A 26,049-nucleotide genomic window follows, 5' to 3' on the forward strand; every position below is an offset into this window, starting at 1 on the left:
AACTCCAGGATTAAAAAGATGCAATGTTAATTGAAAACATTTTCTTAAAAACTTTACTATATAAAATTCTGTAAAGGGCAACTCACAAAGAAATCTGTATTTCCAGGTATTCCAGATTGTCTGATGACACAAAATGGCAATATCACAAAAGCACTGTGGGTGCTTTGTTTCAGAAGCTCCAATGCCATATACCTCATTCCTCAGCAGTGTACAGCAGGAATAATCCAGTGCAACACAGCACTTTCATTAAGCTGGTTTTTGGATGACTGCCTTCTCATTAGAAATGAAGTCCTGGTCTGCCTGAGCACAAGGTGTGAAGATAAGGAAAGGAGAAAAGAAATTAAGTAAGGAACGCAAATGAAATATATAGTCAATGCTCTTTTATCTGCCTGACCAGAAAGTGTTCTTGCCATTTTTTCTTTAACCCAGGCTCCAAGCAAGCTGCTTGGCTCTGCATTCTATTTCTCCACTATGATACAACCTATGCCAATGCCTAAGATTCATACTTTCTTTTGTTTCGTTTTCTATTAAATAAAGAATGCAGAAAAGACACTTTTATAGCTTCACAGCATTTTTTAATGAACTGACATTGTGTATTACTCCTTTTGTGCTAACCTGGTCTGCTTACTGCTTCTTTTATAATACTGACAAAGTCAAAAGCTGGTAGTTAATGAAAACATAATTTGCAAGGATCTGGCAGCAACTGCATTCTAAAGGTTTTTAAACTTGCAACAGCCTGCTTCAGTTTCTCCAGAATCTTCAACACGAATCCTTCTGGTTGGATTCATTTGGGTTCACTTTCAGACCTCAGAATAAAGTGGTACTACAAAAATAATATGGAGGAATATACTTTAAATTTTGCTGTTTGTTTTCCATTACAAATGATTCATTGTCACCTTGCATTCTACCTCCATGGAACCAAAGCCATAGCATTGTAAGAGCTGCTTCAATATACCTAATTCATTCAGCACATCTCCTGCTTAGACCTCCACAGCGTGTTTAGTGGCTCCATGGACATGCTTTAACTAAACTTTCATTGTAAGGGAAGTGCTTCCACAGCATCTTGGTTGGTTATCAAATATGCATATTAAAAATCTACTGAAATTACAGGTTCTTCTTCCTTCCAAGGGATATATCAATTTGACATAATTACAGTAAGTGATATCTTTGAGTAGACACACAGCTACAACATGAAGGTGCAAAGAACTTTTAAATTATTAGAGACGTATCAAATGTATATACTTGTGCTGTTTTTTAAGTTGTAAAGTCACAGCCTTGTACCTTGAAGGGCAAACCTGAAAATGAGATCTTTGCCCTAACTCTGGGCACCAACAGCCCAGCAGCTGTGCATACCCAAAGCAGGGTCTGAGAGAAACTCAGCGCAGTGCTCTGGCTACAAAGCAAAGAAAACACCCGCAAAGGAATATAGGGAGATTTATCAGGTTTAGTAAGAGTGTCCTAATTCCACACTATTCGGTTCAATTAGTCATTGAAAGTACCTCAGAAACAGGGTCAGGGGGAGACCAAAGGATCATCTGAAAGGTACATGGTGTCATACACTGTCAGCCAGGCTACAAACACAACGGCAGCAGACTTTTCAAAGTGGTATTCGGTGCACTGAATTGATTAACTGTTTGAATTTCAAGGGGAGTTCAGCTTGCTGTCTGAGCAATGTAATTTAGCATGTAGCGACAGGTGCTTTAAGATAAGACACTGCAATAATTTGGTATCTCTGACACATGTAAGGATGCCAGCCTGTGTCCTGTCTGCTCTAAGGCATTTCCCCTTTTAGGCACGCTCTGGCACATGCTTTGTTACTCCTGAAGAGTAGATGTGTGGGCGCTCTGGTGTGTTGTCTTAATGTGTGTTGCATATTAAATAGCCGGGAAAGGTTGATAAAATGGTATCAGGACTAGTAAGCCGCTCCGAGGGGACCTCGCCCGGAGCGACCAATTCCAAACACTCTGTGCGTGCCAACCCCGAATGTCCCGATGTCTGGTTCGGCTGGTTTGATGGCTCTCTCGGGATGCCCTGCCCGGCAGCCGGAGCACACGGGGCTGTTCCCGGAGCTCTGCCGTCCCTCCGCGCTGCCCGCCGGGTTGCTCCCTGCTCCAGCGCCGAACTCACCGGCCTCGCCCGGAGCAGGGCCGCTCCTCCGCTCACCGACAACCGGCGCAGGGGCTGCCCGGGGGCGCTGGGCCGCGGGCAGCGCGGCCGAGGTGCGCGGCTCGGCCGCCGCCGCTGCCGGGAAAGCCGCCGCCTCCGCAGGTCCGGAGGGCGCTGAGTGGCTGCGCGGCCGGGCCGGGGCGGAGCGCGGGGGCGGCCGCCGTCCCGCCGCGGCCCCGTCCCCAAACAGCGCTGAGAGAAGCGGCGGGCGGTGCCGGGGCAGCCGCCGCCGCCGCCGCGCCGTGCCGGCCATCGCCGAGGCGGCCCCGCGCCATGGAGATCGAGGCGGCCCCCGCCGCGCAGGTGAGAGCGGAGCCGCGGCCCGGGCAGGCCCGGCCGTGAGGGCGAGGGGCGGGGCGGCCGTCACGAGCCCGCGGAGCACGTGGCGCCGGCCCGCCCCCCGGAACGTGCTGAGTCACGGTAGGGGCGGGGCCGCGCTGCCGGGGGCCGGGCCGGGCCGGGGTCAGCGAGGGCCGCCCGCAGCCGCCGCCCGCAGCCGCCGCCCGCAGCCTCGGGAGCGCGGGGAGGGCCGGGCAGGGCGAGGGGCCGGAGCTACCCCCGAGGGAGCGGCTGGGGAGGCGCCGGCTCCGGAGGGGCTGCCGGAGCCGGGTGCAGCCTGGAGTCGCTGTCCCCGGCGGGCCCGAGCGCTACGGCTTCGCACTCGGGTGAGTTACCGCCGCTTGCCGCTGCCCGGGCCCGCTCCTGGGCTCTTGCACAACCACTCGCTGTCCCGGGGCGGCTCCGGATCAGCCTGGCACAGGCGGCCCGCGGAGCCCGGGCCGGGCTGCCCCGGCCCCTCCGCTGCTGGAAAGCCCCGGCAGCGCCTCGGCACCGAGCGGAGCCGCGCTGGCCCCTGCCAGGGCCGGTGTCCGGCGGGCTCCGAGGGGTTTGTGGTTTGTGCTCATGTGCTGTGAGCCTCTTCTCTCGAAGCCTGGGGAACTTCAGTACTGTTGTGTTGCGAACTAGTTGCACAAGAGCTGCCTGAATAACTGAAAACATAACTGAACTCCATTATAAATTTATATAATTGTGCTTTTCTTGGGCGTTTGAATAGAAGCGTATCCTTGTCAACCAAATGCTAGGTTTAAGGAAGTAATACTTAAAACTTGTTCTGGAGCTGCTTTAATTCTTTTCATACGGCAAAATTAAGACTCAAGTGTTCTGATGCTCTTTTGGTGTGTGTTGCTACAATATATGCTGTGCAGTAGAATTTCTTCTAACATTGTCTATGCTTTAGGATATATAAGTGGGTACTTCCTACAGGTGCTATCACTTCAGCAGTGTGGGATGTACCTTCTTCTGTTTGTTGGATAGTCCTTTCGAGTCTTGGGCTGTTCATAACACTGCTTGGCCCATCTGTTTTTCTAGCCCTGGGTAGCACAGCCATGACCTCCACCTTGCCTCCTTGGTTTGTTGGCAAATACTGCAGCAGAAATCACTGTCTTGGCCTGTGCTACGTAACCACCCTGTGAATTTGGTTTTGTCTGTATTATCCAGCCACTTTTGGTCTCATTCCTGAGGTACTCTTAACAGACCAATTCCTTGTTAAGTGATTTTTACCTTCTTCCCCAATCCCTTGTGACTTCCTTCCAGAAACCTCGCTTTTGTTACTCTGCCTGCTTTGTCAAACCCTCTCTACTAAGCCACCTGTTGCACTTTTCCTATCTGAGCTCGGCAGCTGCTGATTTCTTCTCCTGCAGACTTAGCCTGAAAAGGCAGTGTGTTTTGTAGATAGCAACTTATCATCATCTTTGACATAAAGTCCTAAATGTTTTCATTAAATGTAAAATTCACATACCATAAAATGTTCACTCAGAATGAACAAGGGGGAACACAATCTGCATTTAGCCCCTCAGATTTGGCAAGCCAGCAGATGGGAAGGATGTTCTTAGTGTCTATGTGCGTAGTAGCAATAGTTATAGCAGTAAAGGTGAGTGTGTAGGGGTTGATCAAACTTCTTAACCAGAATGCAAAACCTTCACTTTCAGCTACATACTTCTGGGGAGTTAGCAGAGCTGTTGCCTGCAATATTCCTGTAAAAAGCATTCCCTTGTTGTACCTCTCTGCCTGGAAAAAGGATGCACCTTTGTGCACAGAGGTGAAATGGAACATTACCTACGTGGACCTCAAACCATCCAAAAAAAGGATTACAGTGGAACAAGTGGTCTGGATGTTTCAAATCACGCTTGAGAGGGCAGGACTTAGTAGCTTTTCTCTTCAGTAAATGTGATTTTATTGAAACAGTTTCCTGTAACCTTGTATAAAAGATCAATGAACCACTTAGTTATTAAATTTTGATCCTCACAACAAGAGGGCAAAAAGAATTCCCTTTCCAACACAAGTAATGAAGCTGTGGGTTGCACTAGATTGGAAGTAAGACTAATATCAACAACTAACAAAACCAAGTAGACAAATAATTGAGTGTGCATGCAAGTGTATCTGTTAGGGTTTTTCTACCTAGAGAGCTGTCCTGAAGAGTCTCCAGCTCAATTCATATAATCTCTTCAGTATAGAGGGCTTTGATGAGGAATTACACATACTTTTCTTTTTCTTGACCTGCTGCATTAAATTGTCAAGTGAGTGGGTTTATTTTTATTCCCTAATAGCCTCTCATTTCCACACGAGGGTAGATTCTGTGGGAAAGTCAAACAAGTACCCCACTCAGGGCTGGCAGCAAGTCTTTGCTTTTTTGGTTACTGTTGTTTTTCTTTTTTTTAAATGTTTTTGATAATGAGATTTAATAACCTTATTGAATAGCAATATTTGATCAATATATCTGTAGATATATATATTCATGTATCTGTGAATAAAATTAAGAAATGCCCACATTTCTGAATATATTGATATCTGCTAAAATGGAGGACAAGTTTGGAGGAAGTAGACGAAAGAGTATCACAAGCACTTCCTTAAGTAAAAATGTGTTTATTTTGATATTCCTAGTAGTTCTGTGCTCACCTTGATATTGAGCTGTATTGGCAGGGCTTTCTTTCCTTCAAAACTCACAAAAGAATATTTTTCAGTTAAGCCCATGTTAGATATAATGCAGTGTAGCATGTTTGGCTGAAATGAATGTAGCCTAGCAGGAGCTGATCTTGTCAATCCATTCAGGAGAGCAGCTCATTGGATATTGTTATTAGTGTAGTAAATATCTATCATATGAACCCTGTTCTGTAGCATGTCTTTAAAATGTGCCAAGAACTTGTGGGAAGTGCGAGTTCATTGTCTCAGAAAACCTGACTATCTGCCTTGAAGAAATTAATTTTATCACTCAAAGTTGGCAGAGATTGGCTTTGAAAATTTATTGGGAAATGTTTGAAAGAGGCCAAACTGGAAAAAAGAACATTCATTGTAAGCAGAAGGCAGCTGGATGTTCTTGTGTGCTTTAAAAAAGCTGAGATGTTTTTGTAGGACTGTGTGGGCAGTTAGGAAGGTTTGTGTTCACTTCCCACTAATGTTCATGGGCAATAATAAATTTTAGCTGTCTCTCACTTTATTCTTTTTTAATTGAAAAAAAGAGATGTTATAGTATTCATCCTGAATAATAATGCTGTAGGTTATGTATAACCCTGAAAGACAAGGAAATGGTTGAAAATGGTTATTGTATTTATTGTTGCACCTGAATATAATTTTGAGTTCTTTTGCTTTCTTTACCTCTTAAATTTCCCAAACAGAAAAATACCTGTTTGATAGTTACTGCTACTTCCGTGATCCTGACTGAAATGAATGTAGCAATGGCATCTTGAACATACTTATTTTGTTTAAAAAATGTCAGATACCTTTGTGGAGTATGCTGGGCTTTGTGAGGTGATGTTGAGGAACACTAGAAGTGGAAGGACCCAACTGAAGTATTTGTGCTCAGTAAAAATAATTCATACTATTCCTTACTAGAGTTTTTCATACACAGTTGTAAAATTTTGTTTTATTTGTTCCTTCAGTAGAACTAATAAAACTCAAAACAACAAAAGCTGATGGAGTTTGTCACTGAAAGTTTTTGGAATGCAGTAGACTTTATAAGGAGAATGAAAATAGTCAATTGCAAGCTCAGAAAAGGGTGAACTTGAGGGAGAAAGTACAGAAAGTCCAAATGAGATGCCAGTAAGTGATGCCACGTGTACCCATACCTGTAACACTGGGTGTGTGATTCATTGTGAAGAAGAAATTAGGTTGATTTTTGTATCTTGAGCACTGCTTCTTTCCTTTTTTTCTCTTTGCAATTATAAAGATACGCTTTAAAATCACTAAACCATTCACTACATTTAGGCCAATTTGTGCAAGTGTGATATATTTCCAATGATTGTCTTGGCTGAGGCCAAGTGCAGTACAAGTTCAGGCAGTAACCCATTGGCATGAATTAAATATTAATCCCCTGCTGATTGAGTTGCAGCCAGCAAGAAGTCCTGCAAAATCTCCAGGTTAATCACCTGGTTAAAGTTTGCTTTGGCCTCCATCTCATTCCAACCCTAAGTAACCTATTATTTTAATGCAGCACATTCCTAGAAAACTTGAAAGGGTTTTGAAGTCTGTTCAGTTTTCTGACCTAGTATATTATAACAAAACTAGACTTTGTGCCACAGAATGCTGCTTTAGGTGAAGGGGAAAGAATATGACACATTGGTCTGCTTAGTCCTTTTTCAGCAATAAACTGATTTAATTGCCTTTGAAAACACTTCATTTGTACCTCTGCAAGTCTCCCAGTATGACCAATGAGAAGTCATGGAGGAGGAGCTGGAAGTCATGACTTTGAATTTGTGTTATCCAAGGATGGCTGATATACAGTGAACCACAATGCCCCTCAGGGTTGCTCAACTGCAATTCTTTTATGGCATATCTGCTTCATTAAGGTAAACAATTAAACCAGCGGTAAGAACTGAAGCTGGCAGTGCTATCTGTGGTGGATAAAACTGCTGGAAACATGGAAGGCTTATCTGGAACAGACACTGGCAAATGCATTCAATTAAAGATAGGCATTGTGTGCTTATAGCTTTCCTACCCAGTAACTGCTTTCTGTGTGGAAAAAGCAAAGCTTGTGGCAGTCACGTATTAATTGGCAGTAGCAAGAATTCAATTATCTTATGGCACTGAAGTTTTTCTGAAGTTAAAGAACAGTGTTACTGCTCTGTGCAGCACAGTAGTGAAAAAATCAGTGATACCAATGTTTGTGTTTCTGTGATTTCTACATACATATTTCTTAATTTTTTTACTATTCTTTAAAATAAGGAAATAAATAAATATTGTCCCCATTATGTTTTCTTGTTGTAATATTACTTTAGTTTAACTTTGGCACATGTATGCCAACAGTGGCCATTTCAAATGGCAGCAGTCTCTTAGAACAATACATTTAAATTAGGTAATTATTTGGCACTATACATTTAAATTAAATATTAATTTGGGTAACCAAGCAGTCTGTAACAACATCTAGTACAGATAAAAGTGTTTAATTATTTGACTACTTTGGAGAGGAGTATTTGTCTTTATCTTATTAAGTATCTTCTTTTTTCTGTCTTCTGCTATTTTGAATTCTTGGTGGAATATTTTCTGTGTTTTCTTAAAGTGGCAGATTGATTTTTCAATGTTATGTGTCAATACATTTGCTTTGTATTTGCCTCTTAATTTATATGTTAATATTCACTTTAAAATTCACTTTAAAATAGTTAGATGTTTTGACATGTTTTTCTGGAGATCTTGGAAAGCTATTAGGAGATAATAAGAGTGTTAATAAATCAAAGTTAAGTTAGCATTGTCCTACCAGCAGAGTATAATTGCTGCTCAATAGTATATTATTAAACCCTAGCACAAGTACTAATTGGTACAGGTCTAGTAGAATGGGTATAGCTTAGAAATAATACTTAGGTGGCTGCAATTTATGCACTACAGATGCAGTTGAAGTTTTTTATTATGTCAGTTCAGATTTCTGATTTGGGCCTGATTAGCTGCAGTTTTATACTGGGGAGGAGTAATACAAAACAGTGTTTGTTTAGCAAAGTTATTTGGGAGGTACTGTAAATGCCTATTAATGTTTTCTGTCTTTAAATGTGAACTGAACCATTTCATAAGGTACGTCTGTTCGTGTGCATGCTGTTGCAGTACTGAGGGAGTTGAAACCACTTAACTTTGTACACGTCTTGCAGTTAGACTTTTAGCCTAACTTCTGAAGTATTATTATTAGCAATCTAGTTAAAAAAGAGAAGAGAAAGGGAAAGAAAGTTCCTTTAAGATTGAAGTTGCAGCAACAAAGTTATGTAAGATCAGTTTGAAACCATCTCTTTAAAACCTTTTAAGGAAGTATGGCTATGAAATGTAGAGATACCAACTCCATGTTTCCACTTCTGTCTTGCAGTTTCAAAGTTTTATTGCTGTTTGCTGTATTGATTTTACATGCTGTCTCTTGTAAGTATAACAAAAATTTCACTCCTGGAGACAGCTTGCGAAACCGAGTTTGCATACTTGGGAAATTGACTCAGGAGGAGCTTGGTTGATAGCGTGCCTGTAAGAGGAGGTTTGGTTTATGATTAAGGGTGTGTCTATTTGCTATGTTGGAAAATTAATACCTAGAAAATGTTAAAGCAGTGACTTTTCAACAGCTGAGTTGTGTGAAAAGTTGCTGTGACTTTGATTTGCTTCCTACTCAGGTCATCACCATCATTTTACTGTAAAGAGCTATGATAAAAAGATCATGGGGGTTTTTGTTTGTGTGAAATCTTGTGGTAAAATAAGTATCTTCCTACTTATTGCTATGATTAGAGTGGAAAAATTTGTGTGCCACTTGGGCTCCCCATTGGGAGATCCCCATTCAGAATTCCCAGGCAGCACGTGGTTGGTGCAGGTCTGGCACTGGGAATGCTGCTTGTTCCCATGTAAGAGGGCCAGTTGGAATGTCTGCTCTGCAGCTGGCTGCCTGCACGGGGGCTCGTCATCATTTCTTCTTTCTGCCTTCAGGAACTCACTGCTTGAGTTACATGCTGTTGGGTAAGAAGACTGAATTTTGTTCTAAATCAGGGTATTTCCCGTTGGATTGTGTGCAGTTATGTGACCAGGTGACGTGTTCCACAATCGGCTGGGTAGCAGAACAATGGACAAGCGGGGATGGCAGGGATGAGTGGGTGGCTCTGAAGGCTGGTGAAGCTCAGCTCAGAAGATTTTCAGATGCTTTATGGCTGGAAGGAGATCATGGAGACTGAGCAGCAGAGGTCATCCAAGACCTGTTAGTGTGGGTATTCCACCCCAGTTGGTGACACTAATGCTTGGCTTCACCACTATCACAGCAGGAGTCACTGATATGTCTGCACCAGTGCAGATAATACACTTGACATGAGATGCATGGACATGTTTTCTGTTTTAGGACACAGAATTATATTCTTGGCTTTGTTTCTGTTGTAGATGGGTCTTGAGCAGATCTATGACAGCTGAGGAATTTCTGGAAGACTGTCACACTGGTGTTTGTAAAATAAATCAAACCTGAGTAAACTTTTGAAACAAGTAGGATTTAAGATGCCAAAGGATGAAAATAGAAGTAAGTCAGTTTAAAAAATGGTGCTAGTAAAATATCATAATATGAAAACCAGAATTTATATGTGAATTAAATCATGATTTCTGACAGCTGGTCTTCCAAATTATTTAAATTTCATTATTTGGCTATGGAAATGCACATCATATTAATGTGCCTTATAGCTTTGTAACAGCTATAACAGGTTGTAGAATTAGAGAATTACCGCACAGTGACTCCTGATACTGTGCTTTCTATTTTAGTTTTAGTATTTGAACTATAATGTTACCAGGTTAATTCTTTTACTAGTATAAATTGTTGTGACTCAGTGAAATGTTGTAGTGCCACGGAATGTTTTCTGGCTTGATTTGTAATCCTGTATCATTGACCACTTCAGGAGTCTAGTCTGCACTGACCACTCTTGGGAGTCTTTGCTCAGCTGACAGCTAGTGCATACATCTCTAGACATTTTTCATTTCTCAAAGTTTCTTTTTGTTGTCAAAGTGAAGAATGGAAGCCACTTTAATAATAAAACTGTTAGTGGAGTGCTTCAGATTATCCTGAAATAGTGTCACTATGGTCAGACCCATAGAAGTATTTTAAATTCAAAATGAAACTTGGGATGAGAGTTTTTGTTAAAATGGGCTATGAGTCTACTGTATACTCCAAGGGGACAGACATGGAAGAAGGTCCAAGGAAAGTAGTGGGTGGTGGAGGCTCTTGATTTGGATGGAAGAACAGTTACTGATGGTTGAGCTTTGCAGTTTTGTTGCTCTTTTGAAGATATTGAGCATTACTTTGGCAAGAGGTATAAAACCTTTTACCTGCTCTGGTTTATGCCTTGGAAGATGAGTTTGCTTTCAGAATTTCTAGATTGAAAAGTGAGGACTGAAATGCCCCACACAGACAAAGCTTTAGTTTTCTACCTAGTTATTGTTCACTTCCTCAGTGGGTTTATGTTTTTTAAGCAAAACCTGTCATTGTGGACAGAAATGGGGCATTGTGGACATGTAGATGCCTGACTTGTTGACCCTTATTGATGTTTCTGATTTAGTTGTTTAACTTTGCAGGACCTTCATGTGAAAGAGATTCCTGAAGCGTTTGTGGGGCCTGATGATTTCTAGCTTTTCTTGCGTTGTGTAGATAAATGTGTGGACTACAAGTGCTTAAGAAAATGAGTAAAATCTACCCTTGCTTCATTCTATGGAAGGATAACTCATGTATCTTGGTGTGGCTAGAGAAAAGGGAAAGGCTATATGAACTCCTTTCATGCAAATTGAATAATGATTTCTGTGACGCCTTGTGTAAATTTTGGCGGAGTGTTCTTGGTCAGCGGTGCACTGTTGAATGGTATTATTATTGACTGAAGTATGTCACTAGTGAAGGCTGTTCACGGTGTCAAATTAAGTTCACGGCACCATTTAACCATTAATTACTCTTTTGGATACTCTGGGTATCCCTTTCTCAAATCTGTTATAATTCTGTGCTGCCCAGTGGTGAGCAGTTGAATAGCAATGTATTTTTGGCCTCTTTTCTGGGTTTGGTTTCTTTTCCCCTTGCAGAAACTAAATAGAAAGTGTATTAGTTTGAACACTCAGAGGTTGAACCCCTGCCCCTGCTTGTTCAGTGAGAGCTGCGCACTGACTGAATTCCCAGCAGTGTCTAGATGGATTATGTTTGTGAAAAGGGCATATTAATTGTGGGACTGACTCAGGATGGTATTTAACGCCTGTGCCCCACAGACTGCTGTGGGAACTGTGTACCTATGTACTCTGCCAGATGGGAGCACATCTGGAGCAAACACTGTTCCTGCAGTATAACCCTATTCTTAAACTTTTAGTCTTAAGATAGAACTCTTGGCTGATGAGGTGTTTGTATGGAATTTCCTTGATGCAGCCACAGTAGCTGTCGTGTTTCAGAAAGAGGGTTGCTGGGTATGTGCTGGCAGGACACTGGCTGAACCTCATTGCTTTCTAACTCACCCAGGTACTCCAGTTGCTTGCCACTGCAGTTTGGTCCACAAACAACACCAAAAGAGTAAGTTGCTTGTGAGGTGAGTGAGGTGAAAGTTGACAAGACGTGCCTCCCGTGGTGTCAGAGCATGCAGTGTGTGCATCCAGGTTTGGTGCAGCTGTAATGACCCACAGGTGCTAACCCTGTAACTTGACCAGCCATCAGCAAAACAGCAACTGGAAATGGGGATTTTAAACTAAGATGCCAGTGTGGTGCAATGTAGACTCTCAAGCAAACATACAGTTTTCATGTTTGGTTTGAAACATGCTTTTCCAAAAGGTGTGAAATCAAAATAGTGGCTAACTATTTTATAACCCAAGAACTTAATACAACTTATACAACTTAATGTTGTTTGCAGTTTTTAGGTGCTTTTTTCTGTTCTTGTGTTCTTTTGCTTCCTGATTTGTTTGATTGGACAAAATAATGTGCTATAATTTGACTGGATCATGTTTCCCAGATGACTGAGCCACTATTATAAACAAATCCTCTTGTGTATAAACTAGTGAGTATCCTATGGCAATGTCTGCAGAGTACATTTTTGGCTGGGTACAGCAGAATAGCTTGAAGATAATAATTTAACAGGTAACTGTTTTTCAAATACTGTGGGTTCAATATAGAAAGTGAAGTGGGACGCAAAGGCTTTTGTATTTCTGTGATTAAAAGATCAGCAGTATTTTTCTTATATTATTTGTTTACATATAGGGGGTTCCTTTTGCTGCTGTATAAATGACAAAATTCAATAAATGCCTGTTTGATTATAATGCTGTTTTAACTTGGGAAGAAAAAAAAAAACCCAAACACAAATAAAGCCATTAAAGCCATATTTCATTTCAGAAAGAGCTGGTCTATCTGAGATGGCTGCTGTTTGAATACCTTTCAAAATTGAGTTATGTGGTGCAGTACATGGTGATTAGACAACAGCTAGAAAGCCACAGCAGAATCGCTCACTTCACTTGTTGGGGCTGCACAGTAGAATTCTGTTGATGTATCAAGCAAAAACAAATAGACTAACCCACTGCAATGGAAACAATCCCGTATTTTTCCAGTCTCCCAAGTTCATTGTGCAAGTTGTGTAATAGATTGTAACTTGAATACATATTAACTTTTTGTGCCTATTGACTTAATTTTGTAATGTTGCTGATGCAAGATAAAGACATAGCAAGTTGATAACTCTGTTAAGCTGAAAGAGGGATTCAGAATTGGAGTAAGGGACTGCAACACTACTGGCCAAATATACTTTGGAAAAGTGAAAATTTTATTAACATGATATAATTAAGACTGAAAAGGGAAAAACAGAACCAATTTAACTTAAACAGCAAAGCTTTGAAAACATGTATGGCTTATTGCTTTAGATACAGATGCTTCAGAAAGCACTCTGGGATGGCAAGAGTTTTAGGACTAAGTTTGAAGAAGTGGGATGACAACCATTTTAGCTTGTTCTGAGCAGCCATGGTAGCACTTGTAAATATGAGCATAATTCAGTTTATTCAAGAAAAATTCAGTGTCATCAGTTCACCAAGTTAGACTTTAATCTGTCTTATGACTAAGGCAGAAATAAAGGAATTTGGAGCAGCTACAATGCATGATGGATCTAGTCTATCAATACTAGAGGATAACTTCAGAAAAATCAGGTACTGGACAAAGAAAATATGTACCCATGTTACACTTAAGATTTTGCTTTCTGTAATCCATGCAGATGAGAGAATGGATTTGGAATTTATTTTTTGTTTGTTTGGGTTTTATTTTGGTATTTGTTTTTTCTTGTTTGTTTTGTTGTTGTTGTTGCTGTTTTGGTTTTTTTTGTTTAAGTATATTGCAGTGGGATCAGCCCAGACCCCATTCAGCCCCTGGAAACCAACACTCTATATTAAATTCATACTATTTTAAACCTAGCATATAAAATATGCAGTGATTAAACAATTTAGAAAAGCACAGCTGCTTCTGGAGTGTCTGAGATAGATCATGAAACAGTCTTCTGCAGAAACATCTGCAGCACTGAGCAAGAATCCCCTGATCTGTTGTACCATAAATGGTCACCTCAAAGCAGCCCAGATGTGCTGGGAAAAGGACACAGACTCATATTTCTGAATATGGATGATGAGATGGAGCCAGAGAGGAGAGTGTTGCTTCTGCTGCTGTGCCCCAGGCTGGGAGTGCTGTGAGGCACTTGCACATGTTCAGTGTTTAAAAGAGTGTCAGGGAGGTGGGGATTGATTGATTGATTTTGCAGAAGAAGAGAAGACTTGCCAGACTGAAGAAACAAACTGTTCTGTGTTCTTCCTTTTCCTCATCTTTGCTGTGTTTCTTATGAAGGTGTTTTTCTTTACCTGCTTTGGTCTTGCTTTGCTGTTAGCACTAGGATTTTGCAGGTTTTGGAATTGAAATAAAGTTAGTACATTAATGACGATAAGTAGCCTTCGACAGCTGTTTTTTATTGTACTTACATTCTTGGTCATTTAATGTTCTTCAGGCTTGTCTTTTCACTATACAGTGTGTGTTTTATACGAGGTATATATGAGGTATATTTTTTCCCTGGCAGTTTGGAAAGCTTGCTTGCCATGGGATATGTTCAAGAAAACCATCGTGAGACCTGTACATAACTTACAGACTTAGCCTTTGTTGATACCATTCCTGGAAGATGACATTTCAGGTAAAATGCATAAATAATCCACCTCTCAGAGGAGTTGTTCCTGGAGTGAGGGTTGGGAGAATGGGGGAGTACTATCCAGAATTGTACTTCCAGCCAGGCAGAACCTCTCCCAGTCTTTGTCAGAGTAATGCCCTTAGATAAGGCTTTTAGTGAAGCTTGCTTAAGAGTGCTGAACAACCCAGCCAAGGAATTTTTCAACTAATCTAATTTATAAGTGTAGATCCTGACAACTTGACATTTGTTAAGAGAGCTTGCTGTAATACAGTGGGAGATACATGTGATGTGTGTTAGGAGAAAATAGAAATTTGCGTACATAGACTTAACATTTCAGGAACTGATCTTACCTGGCTCTGTTGGGGCAGAAGAATGTCTCAAGATGCATGCTCAGCATGGACAGCATTTAACAGGTTTATTTATACAGACAGGGAGTGAAAATTCTTTTGCAATATCACTTCTTTAAAGCTAGGGCTTTTCAATCCTTTTTGAGTCCTTTCCTAGGTAAGTTAGCCTGCCAGGGCTTTAAGAGTGTTTTGTGGCTCAAGCATCCAAAGACTTTAGGACGAGGAAGAGCAAAGGGGCATAAAGAAAGAGAAACAGGCTGGTGTAATGTCAAAACATACTGGTTTAGTGTCAGCACAGTCACACCAGTGTTAGGTGGTACGGGTATGAAAGACAAAAAAGAGAAATCCCGTTGCATCCTTCCAAGCTCCTGGTTTCCTCCCAGATTTCTTAGTCTTGGTGAAAAATACAGGACTGCAGACAGCTCTGCAGGGCAGTCAGGGGTTTGACCTTGTATATTCACAAATCACAAGTTGCTGTCATGTGGCTTTGTTTGACAGCTGTCTGTTCTGTCACACTTCCAAACCCTGAATTCAGACGTCTGAAATTGCTGTTGTACCCCTTTGCTCACCAGTGTAAGTCACTTCTGTCATCCCCTTTTCCCCATTCTTCTCAATTATTTTTAAAAAGTTAGATTGGTCTAACTTTATCTGCTTTTTGGGCCTTCTCTTAAGCCTAAGGCTTATGTGTCCAGAATTTTGTTCTGTAATTGTAAGCTGTAATTAACTAACTTACCTTGAAAAAGATTTAGAAAACCAAACTTATGGAGATGCCAGAGATCTGAAAACATTAAATTATTTATAAATAATTCTTGAGCAAAATCAGTTCCTCCAGAGGATAATGAAATGAAAACCTTCAGCTGTTTCTTCCACTGTACTTTTTTTGAGTGGTAAGATGCTTCCAGCTCCTCTTGTACTTGCCTTATTACTTGATGGCCTCCTTTTCATTCTTGCCTTGAAGGATCTCAGGTCCTTGAGCCTGTCTCACTTCCAACACAGTTTTTTTTAAATTAAAGCAGAAATGTAAGGTGCTGTTTTCTTCATTCCCTTCACTTTCTGGAAAACAGATTAGAATTGAGGGATACTTTGCTGTGTCTCCTTCTGTGAGTAAGCTGTAGGAATGCTTTCCTGCTCCTCATGTGGTGCTGGCCTGAGCTCCCTGCTGGATGCAATAGCCATTGATTCTGTTGCTCTTCTATTGCCTCATGCTGGCATGTGAAATCGTCTGTCTTTGTGGGGTTAGGTGCTAATAGATCATGGGAAAGGAAAACAAATTCTTGATTCTGCTTGTGTTATCTCAATTTATGGTGCAAAAGGCATGGCTTTCAAAGTAAATGCACAAACCTCACAACATGCTCTGTTTCCAGGGAATAAGTTACAATGGGTTGAAGGTGCTGAGATTGTTTCTCTGCTGACACTTGAGCTGCTGGATGTTTCCATTCTAGCAAGGCTACCTGTAAATGGCTTATATTCCAAACACCACCAAAACCAGCCAGATAAACCAGACAGGGATGAAACAGAAGATTAGCATTTTGTTTAAAGTAAGGAAGTCAGTCTATAAAAGTAACATGAAAACAGGGTCTCTTTCCTTTGTTCACCCTTCTGCAAATGTTTGCTTAGGAGCAATAAGAGTTAATTGTCAAACTTTACAATGTAGTCGGAGATTTTCTCATAAAATGTATAACAGACTCTGCCCAGATGGCAAATGCTGATATGTAAATCTAAAACATGAAAATTTCCATTGGGGGCCAGATGGTGGCTTAATGTGAATTGTTTAACATTTATGTTTATCTTATTAAAAGTGCCTTTATATGTCCAAACTAAGCTATCAATGTGGTTGGAAGAGCATATCACTAAATGAACAGAAAAATCAAACCATCAGTACAAGGCCCCTCCTGCTTACGTGGATCATGGGAAAGCAAAGATGTCTTCTATTGAAAGAAGTTGTTTCTCTGTCTTCAAAACTGGGAAGAAAATCAAACCAAAATCATATCACTGTTTGTCTGCTTGCAAAAATCTTAAACTCATAGCATTTTCTCTGAAGTTAAAACTGTTGGATGACATCAATGCACTGTTAAATCCCCTAACATGCTTGCCCCTGGCCCTGGTGTTGGTGCTCAGAGGGAAGGAGCTGAGCTCCGGGCGAGGGGGAAGCACCATGGCTGCAATCCCTCCTGGGCACAGGCTGGGCTCTTTCTGCACAGCCTCCAGGCTCTGCCAAACCCATCATTTCCTCTGATGCAATCCAAGGAGTTGCACAACGGAGGAAAGAACAAGTGGGTTCTTGTGGAGGCTGTCACATGAGGCTGTGCCTTTGCAGTAAATGTGTTGGATATTCAGGGAAGTGGTCAGCCTGGCTCTGAAGGGCAGCAGCCAGCTCTGGGTCAGATGCATCTTTCACAGGACTCTGGGTGCACGTGTTCAGTTCAGGCTGTGCTCCACATCGTGTTGAGGCATCTAAAAACCAGCAGGTCGCTCTTGCACAGGAGAGGAGCACACCTTTAATAGCTTTAGTTTTAACACTCCAGGCATGGAGTATTCACTGACTTCTGAGATACTGTCACAGTAGAAGGGGAAAACTGCTTCAGTGATGAAGCTAAAGTAGAGTGCCTGCCTGTATGGGTACCTCTGTGTATGTGTGTGCTGGTGTTCGACAAGGCCGAGAAATGAAGAGGAAGACTGTGGGGAGGCTAAAGGAACAAAATTGCAAAATGTTTGCTTTAGGCTACAAGGTTTTTTTTTAAGAGTTCTTTGCCATTACCTCGTGCTTGTGGTTGTGATTCATTCCTCGGTGAATCACTGGTCAATGTTGACTCCCTTAACTTTGACCTGAGGCTTTGGACTAATGACCAGAATACTTCTTTTTCTTGAAAAGGGAAGTATTACTAAAAGCATTGGCTGAAATTATAGATAAGTGTTAAGTGGCAGGTTAATATTTAAATCAGTGTGCTGTTAGATACTACATATCAGCATATGGACCAGAAGAACACTCCCTCAATGTAGCCCATTTACGTTAAGAGTAATTAGTTGAATTGTTATTCAAAGTTAAGACTAATATTGCTGTATTTATGTACAACTTTTCAAACTGAAAATAAAAGGGCTCTTTTCCAGTTACATGATGGTAACAAAAACAGAACAACCCATCCTTTTGGTTTTAAGTGTCACTAGCACAACTAAATTAAATTTAAAAGTGCTCCCAATAAAGGTAGAGTGTGACTCTTTGGGAAAGCTCAGCTCTTGGCCGGAGATAAGACACTGACCTAAATATGGTCCCTTGAAAAATGGTGGCAGGAGCCAATCAGTGCTGTTATATTTGTCAAACAACAGCTCAAGATCCTGACAATCTTGATAATGTATTCATTCAGAAAAGAATCCTGAACTGACTGCTGCACACACAAAGAGGCAGGGCTGTGCGGCCACAGCATTTTCTTTGGTCAGCTGGTGTCTTTGGAGACATCTCATCCCACAAAGGAGGCAGTGCCCAAAGCTACTTGCTTTGGTAATGAATATTGCCGTTAGAATGGCTGAAAGATGTAATAGCTGGGTCTTAAGTTTCTGTACTAAGGCTACATGGATTTTTTTTTTTTCTTAAGGAAAATGTGTTCTGTCTTCTGTAGCTCTAGCTACAGAAAGAAAAACTTTTGTTTTCCTTATTTAACATGAAACTGAGCACCAGTTCAGATATTTGTGTGCATTATAAGCACACATGCACAAAAATAATCTTTTTAGTCACGTTTTTTAATGGTGTTTTTTAAATGAATAATTCAAAAGTGAGCCCTAAAATCCAGATCCTGCAGTTTTATCCAGAACATATTGCAAATGCTCAAAGACTAGGAAACACTTTTGGATCTGCTGCAGAAGGAGACACTGAGCAGCTGGTAAACTACTGGCCCTTAATGAAGCTATACCATATTGCAGTATCTCAAATTACTGCAGAACTTAATTAGTTCGTTTTACCCTGCCAATCTGGAAAGACCAAACATTGTCTTGGGCAACCAGTGTAATAATTTCAGCTTCTTCATTGCTGGCCATTAAAGCTGCATTTGGTCTCTCCCAGCAAGGTATATTAAATTTTAGATTTGGAAGTGCCTGCATTGTGTTAGACAAAGATATTTTATGTAATTACCCAATTTTAGTAAAAATACATTTTTTTAGTTATTAGTAGATGTCATTCATGCCACATGGAATGAGGACACTGAATTGTTTTGTTCAGATGTGGACTGGGCCTAAAGCTTTTTCCATAGCTGTTGTACAGACGTGATCATTTTGAATGGGAGCATGAGCTGGCATTCAGGTTGCTTTGCTTCTCTGTTTGCAAATAACCTTCAGAGAGAAGGGAATGTTTGAATTTGATGTGATGGCAAGAAATCCAATCTTGGGTGTAGAGCTGCTGGTGAATCAGGAAGGTTCTGTTTAAATGAAATGCAGTGTTTGGTGTATTACTTGTAGTGTGTTAATCTGATGAGGATGCCCAACACTGAACATTATTTTTACATGCTGCCTCTAAAGGGTAATTTTAAGCGTAATGAAACATGATGTAAAATCAAAAACTTCCAGGCACCTGCTAAATGGTTGGCATGTACCCACCTGAAAAATGTGGCTAGCAAGTATTAAAATTCTGTATCAGCAGGCACACGAATTGATACATTTTGAGTGTTGGGTTTTCTTCATAGAAGAAAATACTCTGAACTTCAGCCCTAAAAATATTGACTATTTGAACAAGAAAAAACTAAAACAAAAGAATCCACTAACCCCCTTGCCCTTCCCTCCCCAGCAAAAAACCCTGATGCAATAAATGAAAAGTAATTGTAGCAGAAGCAAATAGTATTAAGCAATTGCTTTTTCCTAAATAGCAAAATTCCATTTGGACTCTGTGATAAACCAGGGGCCAAATCATTAACAGTATTTGAGACCCTGCAACCACTGTTTATATTCAGCTGCTCCAAACCAGCCACATTTAGAACATCAACACAGACTAAACTTTAAATTACAATTTTTTATTAATAGTCTTAATAATTGTCTTTAGTGCTAGTGATGTTGCTTGGTGTCTTTGAAACCAGATTCTCTTCCAGCTCTGAAGCCCTGTTCTGCTGATCTTTAAGATGAATACCATATTTAAGATTAATATTACAAAATACATTTTGCAGTATGGCTATTATAGTTATTTCAGGAAGCCTCCATCACATTTTTAGTCAGCTTTTGCAGTTTTGCAAGAATGTGTGAAAAAAAAATTTACAGGTCAAACTTTGCAATTTCTCTCTTTTCTCCTAAAAATTACTTTATTTGTGACAAATCCATTCTGTATCTTTATGTTTTCTATGAGACAAGTTGGAAAAGAAGAATATATTTATCCTCTGGCTAGTTCCTGTATTTCCTTACCAATTGTAATTAATTCTTGGTTTCTGTGAGCCAGTGTGTGGGATCACACACAGGGATCACCAGATCACACACTTCAGAAAGGTCATATAGAGCCATATTTTGAAGGATTAAGAGAATAAACTTCAGTTACATGACTCTTCTCATTTGACACAGAGATTAAAAGCTTTGCTGTTGTCCTAAACCAATTCTGCTGGGGAGGAACTTGCTTAAAAAAAGCATTTCTGTTGCAGGACATGAACTTGATCGACATCCTTTGGAGGCAAGATATAGACCTTGGGGCAAGACGTGAAGTTTTTGATTCTAGTCAGCGACAGAAGGAGTATGAACTCGAGAAACAGAAGAAACTTGAAAAGGAAAGACAAGAGCAGCTCCAAAAAGAGCAGGAGGAAGCCTTGTTGGCTCAGCTGGAGTTAGACGAAGAGACAGGTGAATTTGTTCCTGTGCAGCCGGCTCAGGGCACTCAGTCAGAAAACACTGAGCCAGCCGTTGTTTTCTCACAGGTAAACTCCAGTGCTTTGAGTGTGTGCAACCCTGTTGCCATTCACAGGAAGGCATAATACAGTGGCTGCCTAAAATGAATTTGCATGTGTTGCTGTAATGGAAGATCTTCGTTACTCAAAGATGCAGTAACCTTTTTTCATAACTCTCCTATTTAGACCACAGAGCCTTCAAAACCAGAAGCAGAGGCCTTGTCCTTTGATGACTGCATGCAGCTCTTGGCAGAAGCATTCCCTTTTATAGATGGGCATGAGGTAAAAATTCACAGTTCAGTGGTTTCATGGGTGGTCTTCCCTTGGGTCAGTCTCATGTCTTCTCTGACTAGGCATAAGACTAATTTGTGATCTGAGTTTTCTCCTCAAGCTCACTCCAGCTGGCATAAAGCAGTGAGTAGGCTTGAGCCTATTTTTATATTATTTCATTCTATTTAAAAAAAAGGCTTTTCTTTAAGAAATACCTGTTTGTTCTGCAGAAATAGTAGAACTCCAAAAACTAGGTTTTTCCTTTGGAAAATGCACATCTGGTTTTTTGAATAAGTTTTTTAGTTATCATTACTTCATTAAAATCTTTTAAATTTTTTGTTCAAACCCTTTAGGCTTCTTCAGCTGCATTTCAGTCACTGGTTCCTGCTCAGGTCAATAGCAACCCAGCCTTTGTTTCCTCTGATCAAACTCAGCCACCTGAATCCTCTGATCTAGTACAACCCACTGATGCAGAGAACATGCAGAACATAGATCAAGTTTGGGAGGAATTACTGTCCCTTGCAGAGTTACAGGTTAGTATGATAAGCTCCTGAGAAACAAAGCATGATGTTTTTGAAGGACTGTAGTATTTTGGAGAAGGCAGTACAATAGCATCTGAACAGATGGTGATTATGACTTGGTTTCTACACCTGTAGAGTGCTTAAAACTCAATATAAGCTTTAATGTTTTTCAAATAGAATCTCTTGAAAAATATGTAGAAAGAATTCAATAAGTTGTTTTAGGATAAGCCTTAATGAAACACTTTTCAGTCAGAACTTCTCACGTTTAGCAGGTTTGCCTCTGTGTGCAACTTGATACAGTGTGATCATTGTTAAAATTCAGGTGCTCAGAAATGGACACTTCTGAGTCATGGATCCACTACAGGAATTGTTTTCACAAGTGTTATTGTAAATGCTGGGGAGCTTTTTGGCAGTATCTGAGTGTGTAAATATGATTACTTCTGCATTCAACTTTTGTCTAAGGAAAAGGTTTTTTAAAACTGATACTAGAATATATATTTAGGTACACAAAAGAGTCAGGTGTATTTATATGAATGCTGCTCGTATATATTCAGTAAGAACAACTTGTGTAAAGTACATGGGCTGAATATTTCAAAGGAACAAAAGAATCACTTCGCTAATACAGAGAAAATGTAGGGATGTTTATATTTTTATTTTCCTTATATTTTACTATAAAATTGCATAAATTTATTTTTAAATATATTACTGTAGAATGTCATCATGCTTTCCAGCATGCTGCTGCTCTACTTTATGCTATTAATACAAGAGATGATTGCTTGGTGGAGTGCTCATAAATCTGAATCATATTTCAAAATACTAAAGTAAAAATGTGCAGGAGCTGAATTTTTCCTGCCACTTCCCCTTTTGCCTTTGTCTTTTTATATTTTTTATATTCTTCTAGTTTTCTAACTCGATTACTGTGTTAGGCCTAAAGGCCCCCCATAAGTAACAAGGGCAATTGGCTGTGAAGAGGCAGCAGTGATGGTGAAAATGCATTAAGAAACCAAACCAAAATAATCTGTTTCAGTAATTCTGAATAGTAATTGAATAATTTTCTGGAAAAAAAAAGATAATTAAAATGAGGGCACTGCCTTTTACAAGTTACTCTTAGAGAAATGGAAAAATAGAGCACTCACATTGAAAATCTTAGCTTAAGCTATGAACAACCTCTAGCTAAGTAATTCCTGGGGACAGCAGGCCTGCCTATTTCAGCTTCAGTTAAGCCTAACTGCCACCCCATTGGAAAGGTGGTGTTGTAGCCAGTGAAAGCCCATCAGTGGAGCAGTCTGATGCTCACACTGGTGTTTGCCAGGCTCCATGTTGGCACTGTTCTTACTTCACCAAGAATTACACTGCTCTGTGCTGAACAGCGCCATCATTCAGTAAATCCTAGAAGAATCTTGGTTTTGAGGAGCTGTGACATGAAAGTAATAGTGCTAGAAGTAATTGTTTGGTGTACATACTCATGAAATCTTACTCAGGAATTCTACATTTCTGTACTCATGCCATTCCTAGCAGTGGTGCTCATGAGAAGTTCAGACCTGGTAGCTCCAGGATCCCCACTAGCAATTACCAGAACAGGAGGGCTCCGTGCAGTTTCCACAACACATTGGAAGGGGTGTCTTCAGGATCTTGCTCTGAGCCCAAGAGGCTCTGCTCTCTTCCTCTAAACAGCTTTGTCCAGAACAAGTTGTGTTGTGCTCTTGCTTTGGTCTCTGTCACCTTCCTCGATTGCCTCTTCACAGCACAGGGCTGCTGTCATCTAGACTACAATGGTGTTTAAAACCCCTTTATGTCCATGTTGATAGCTGTTTAATGCTTTTGGGTTGTAGAAAAGGGTTTTCTCAATTGGAGATGTGTTGCTCAACTTCTCCCTTGCCTTCCCCACCTAGGGCCTGAACACTGAAAATGATAACCTGGCTGAGATGAGCACAATCACGGGCCCTGAAACCAAGCCAGCAGAGATGCACAACAGCTACAATTACTGCAGCTCATTACCCATGCTGAAAAAAGATGGTAACTGCAGTCCAGATTTCCTGGATGGTATGGAGGGCCCCTTCTCTGGCATTTTGCCACCAGAAGACACCAGCCAGCTGAGTGTGAACTCTTTAAATGACACATCCCCTTCAAACCCTGATTTCTGTGAGGATTTTTACACCACGTTTATTGATACAAAGGTGAACGGTGATGCAGCAGCAACGAACACAATCAGTCAATCCCTGGCAGAGATTCTAAGTGAACCTATTGATCTTTCTGACTTTGCACTGTGTAAAGCTTTTAATGGCTCAGGGACCAGAGCAGAATATACCGATTCTGACTCTGGTATTTCACTGAATGCAAGTTCCAGCGTTGCATCGCCGGAACACTCTGTGGAATCATCTGCCTATGCAGATAAGACTTTGGGTTGCAGCGATTCTGAAATGGAAGACATGGATAGTGCTCCTGGGAGTCTGCTGCAGAGCAGTGCTGGTGTGTACTCTTTGCACCTCCAGGATCAAGTGTTTTCTTCCTTAGGGCCAAGCACTCAAACACCAAGTTTGCCGTGCACAGCCACACCAAAGAAAGAACCCCCTCCTGCTCCCAGCCAGCCCAAAGCTCCCTTCACAAAAGATAAACCTCCAGGCCGCCTTGAAGCTCATCTCACAAGAGATGAGCAAAGAGCAAGAGCTCTGCAGATCCCTTTTCCTGTTGAAAAAATCATCAATCTCCCTGTTGCGGACTTCAGTGAAATGATGTCTAAGGAGCAGTTCAATGAAGCCCAGCTTACACTTATTCGAGATATACGCAGGAGAGGCAAGAACAAAGTGGCTGCTCAAAATTGCCGTAAAAGAAAACTGGAAAATATAGTAGAACTGGAGCATGATTTGAGTAACCTAAAAGATGAGAAAGAGAAATTGCTTAAGGAAAAAGGAGAGCATGACAGGAGCCTTCATGAAATAAAAAAGCAATTCACCAGCTTGTACCTTGAGGTCTTCAGCATGCTACGTGATGAAGATGGAAAGCCTTACTCTCCTAGTGAATATTCACTGCAGCAAACGAGAGATGGCAATGTCTTTCTTGTTCCTAAGAGCAGGAAGTCAGGGACTAAACTTTGAAGGGCAGTGCAGCTGGCTCCTGTTCTCTGAGTTACTATTTTTGTATCATTATCATGATAGTTTTTACTGTGAGGTGGAATGCAGAATTCAGTAATATTTGTCAAGTAAGTCTATGCAAAGATAATTTTCAAGTTGTTAATTAGTTTATGGAAGATGCAAGTTGAAAATTAATCACATAATGCAGATGGACATATACAAAATTTTTAATCTGACTTTATAACAGATACTTCCTTCTTATAGCACCACTTTGACTAGTTTCCACATCTATGTAAATATTTAAATATGCCATATTTATATACTGTTCCTATCTATTGTTATATTAATAGATTTATTGGAATTATATGAATAAAAATGATTTTAGCCTTCTAAATATAATTTCTTGCAAGACAACCAGGATGGCTTCTGATATTTTTTTATAAATATGCAATAGTATTCCCCATTTTTCTTACACATTTATACTTCCTTTATATTTAATATATTAATGTAGTTTTTGATTTTGCTTTATCAGCTCATTAAACTTTTTAAACTCTACTTCATACACATTTATTTCCCTAAAGAAGAGGAATCCTTGCTAGTTTTCAAGGCTAAGTCTTCCTGTAGCATAATACTAAACCACAGCATTGTCAGCATTACTAATGCTTCATTCAGCTTCATTTTAATAACCTTTGGAAAGACCATGTAACACAAAGTTTCAAGTCTAGGCTAAGCTCACATTTTTGTTTTCCTTTTTGCACACTCTGTAAACTCATGAGATCTTTTCTTCAAAGGTATTTGAAATCTGTTAAAGCATTATCAGCATTATGCCTTTTTCCAGCTAAAATTTCTCTAGGCTTTTGTGCAATTCTCCTAGAAATACACTGCTGTGCCTCCGACTTCAACCAACGAGCATCCTGTGTCCCTGCTGTTATTCTGGTGCTTATGGAAAACTGCACACTAGCAGCCAGCCACCTGCCCTGTTTGGAATCTCTGCTCAGTGAATTAAAAAGCTTTGTGGAGTTTAAATTATGATTTATAAAAGAATTAAAAATTGGCAAATAAATAGCATTGTTTTGTTTACTACTCAAAGGAACTCATTGCACTTGATCATCATTTTGGATTGTTTCAATACAGAAAATGCATAATTTGTAAGACTTGTTGATCTGAACATTAAAAACTACCTTCATCCCAGTGAAAGTTCTACAACACATGCTTGATCTGATGTGATTTTTTTTCTTGACACTGATGGTCCATAGCATGGGTGGACACTGGGGGAATGCAAGACCCTGCTGCCACTTAAAGAATGAGCCCTAAGTCATATTTGAAGATGGCAATTTCAGAGCATAGGCATCAAGGAAAAAGCACACCCAGCCCTGGCCCTGGCCAGTCTTCTGACACTGATACACAGTACCTCAAACACAGGCAGGGGCTGATGGTAAAGCACAGAACACCTAAAAAGCTCCCGGTTCCTCTTGTCATGAACTACACTATCACTGACTGTCAGAAAAAATTCTCTGCAGCTGCAATATAAATACTTTGAATTACAGACTGGCTGTTAGACATCTCAGTAAACTCCTGCCCTGCACTCCCATTTCTTCCTTAATTTGTTCACCAATGTGAAAGCCAAAGGCAAGCAGCATCCTTACAGCCTTTGCAGGGACTACTGCATTTGCACCATCCATTTGTCT

General features: G+C 40.6%; 1 protein-coding gene across 2 annotated transcripts; it reads left to right on the plus strand.

The window, feature by feature from the left end:
• Positions 1-2,405: 2,405 nt before the first annotated feature.
• On the plus strand, positions 2,406-25,569 carry NFE2L2 (nuclear factor, erythroid 2 like 2). 2 transcript variants are annotated; one of them, XM_033065333.1, is made up of 5 exons: positions 2,406-2,469; positions 20,260-20,529; positions 20,686-20,781; positions 21,123-21,302; positions 23,183-25,569. In XM_033065333.1, the coding sequence occupies exons 1-5, from the start codon at positions 2,440-2,442 to the stop codon at positions 24,383-24,385; spliced, it is 1,779 nt and encodes a 592-aa protein (XP_032921224.1). In that variant the 5' UTR covers positions 2,406-2,439; the 3' UTR covers positions 24,386-25,569. The 2 variants fall into 2 exon arrangements, with proteins under 2 accessions (XP_032921224.1, XP_032921225.1); XM_033065334.1 differs by lacking the exon at positions 2,406-2,469 and adding an exon at positions 2,692-2,831.
• Positions 25,570-26,049: the final 480 nt, after the last annotated feature.

The sequence above is a fragment of the Catharus ustulatus genome, chromosome 7 (assembly GCF_009819885.2).
Source record: "Catharus ustulatus isolate bCatUst1 chromosome 7, bCatUst1.pri.v2, whole genome shotgun sequence".
NCBI lineage: Eukaryota > Metazoa > Chordata > Aves > Passeriformes > Turdidae > Catharus > Catharus ustulatus.

Bases quoted from the DNA above. Each gene is read 5' to 3' on its own strand.
- NFE2L2 (XM_033065333.1), top strand. From the start codon at position 2,440: ATGGAGATCGAGGCGGCCCCCGCCGCGCAG. The intron at 20,530-20,685 runs GTAAACTCCAGT...TCTCCTATTTAG, and splicing joins CAGCCGTTGTTTTCTCACAG to ACCACAGAGCCTTCAAAACC. The intron at 20,782-21,122 runs GTAAAAATTCAC...CAAACCCTTTAG, and splicing joins CTTTTATAGATGGGCATGAG to GCTTCTTCAGCTGCATTTCA.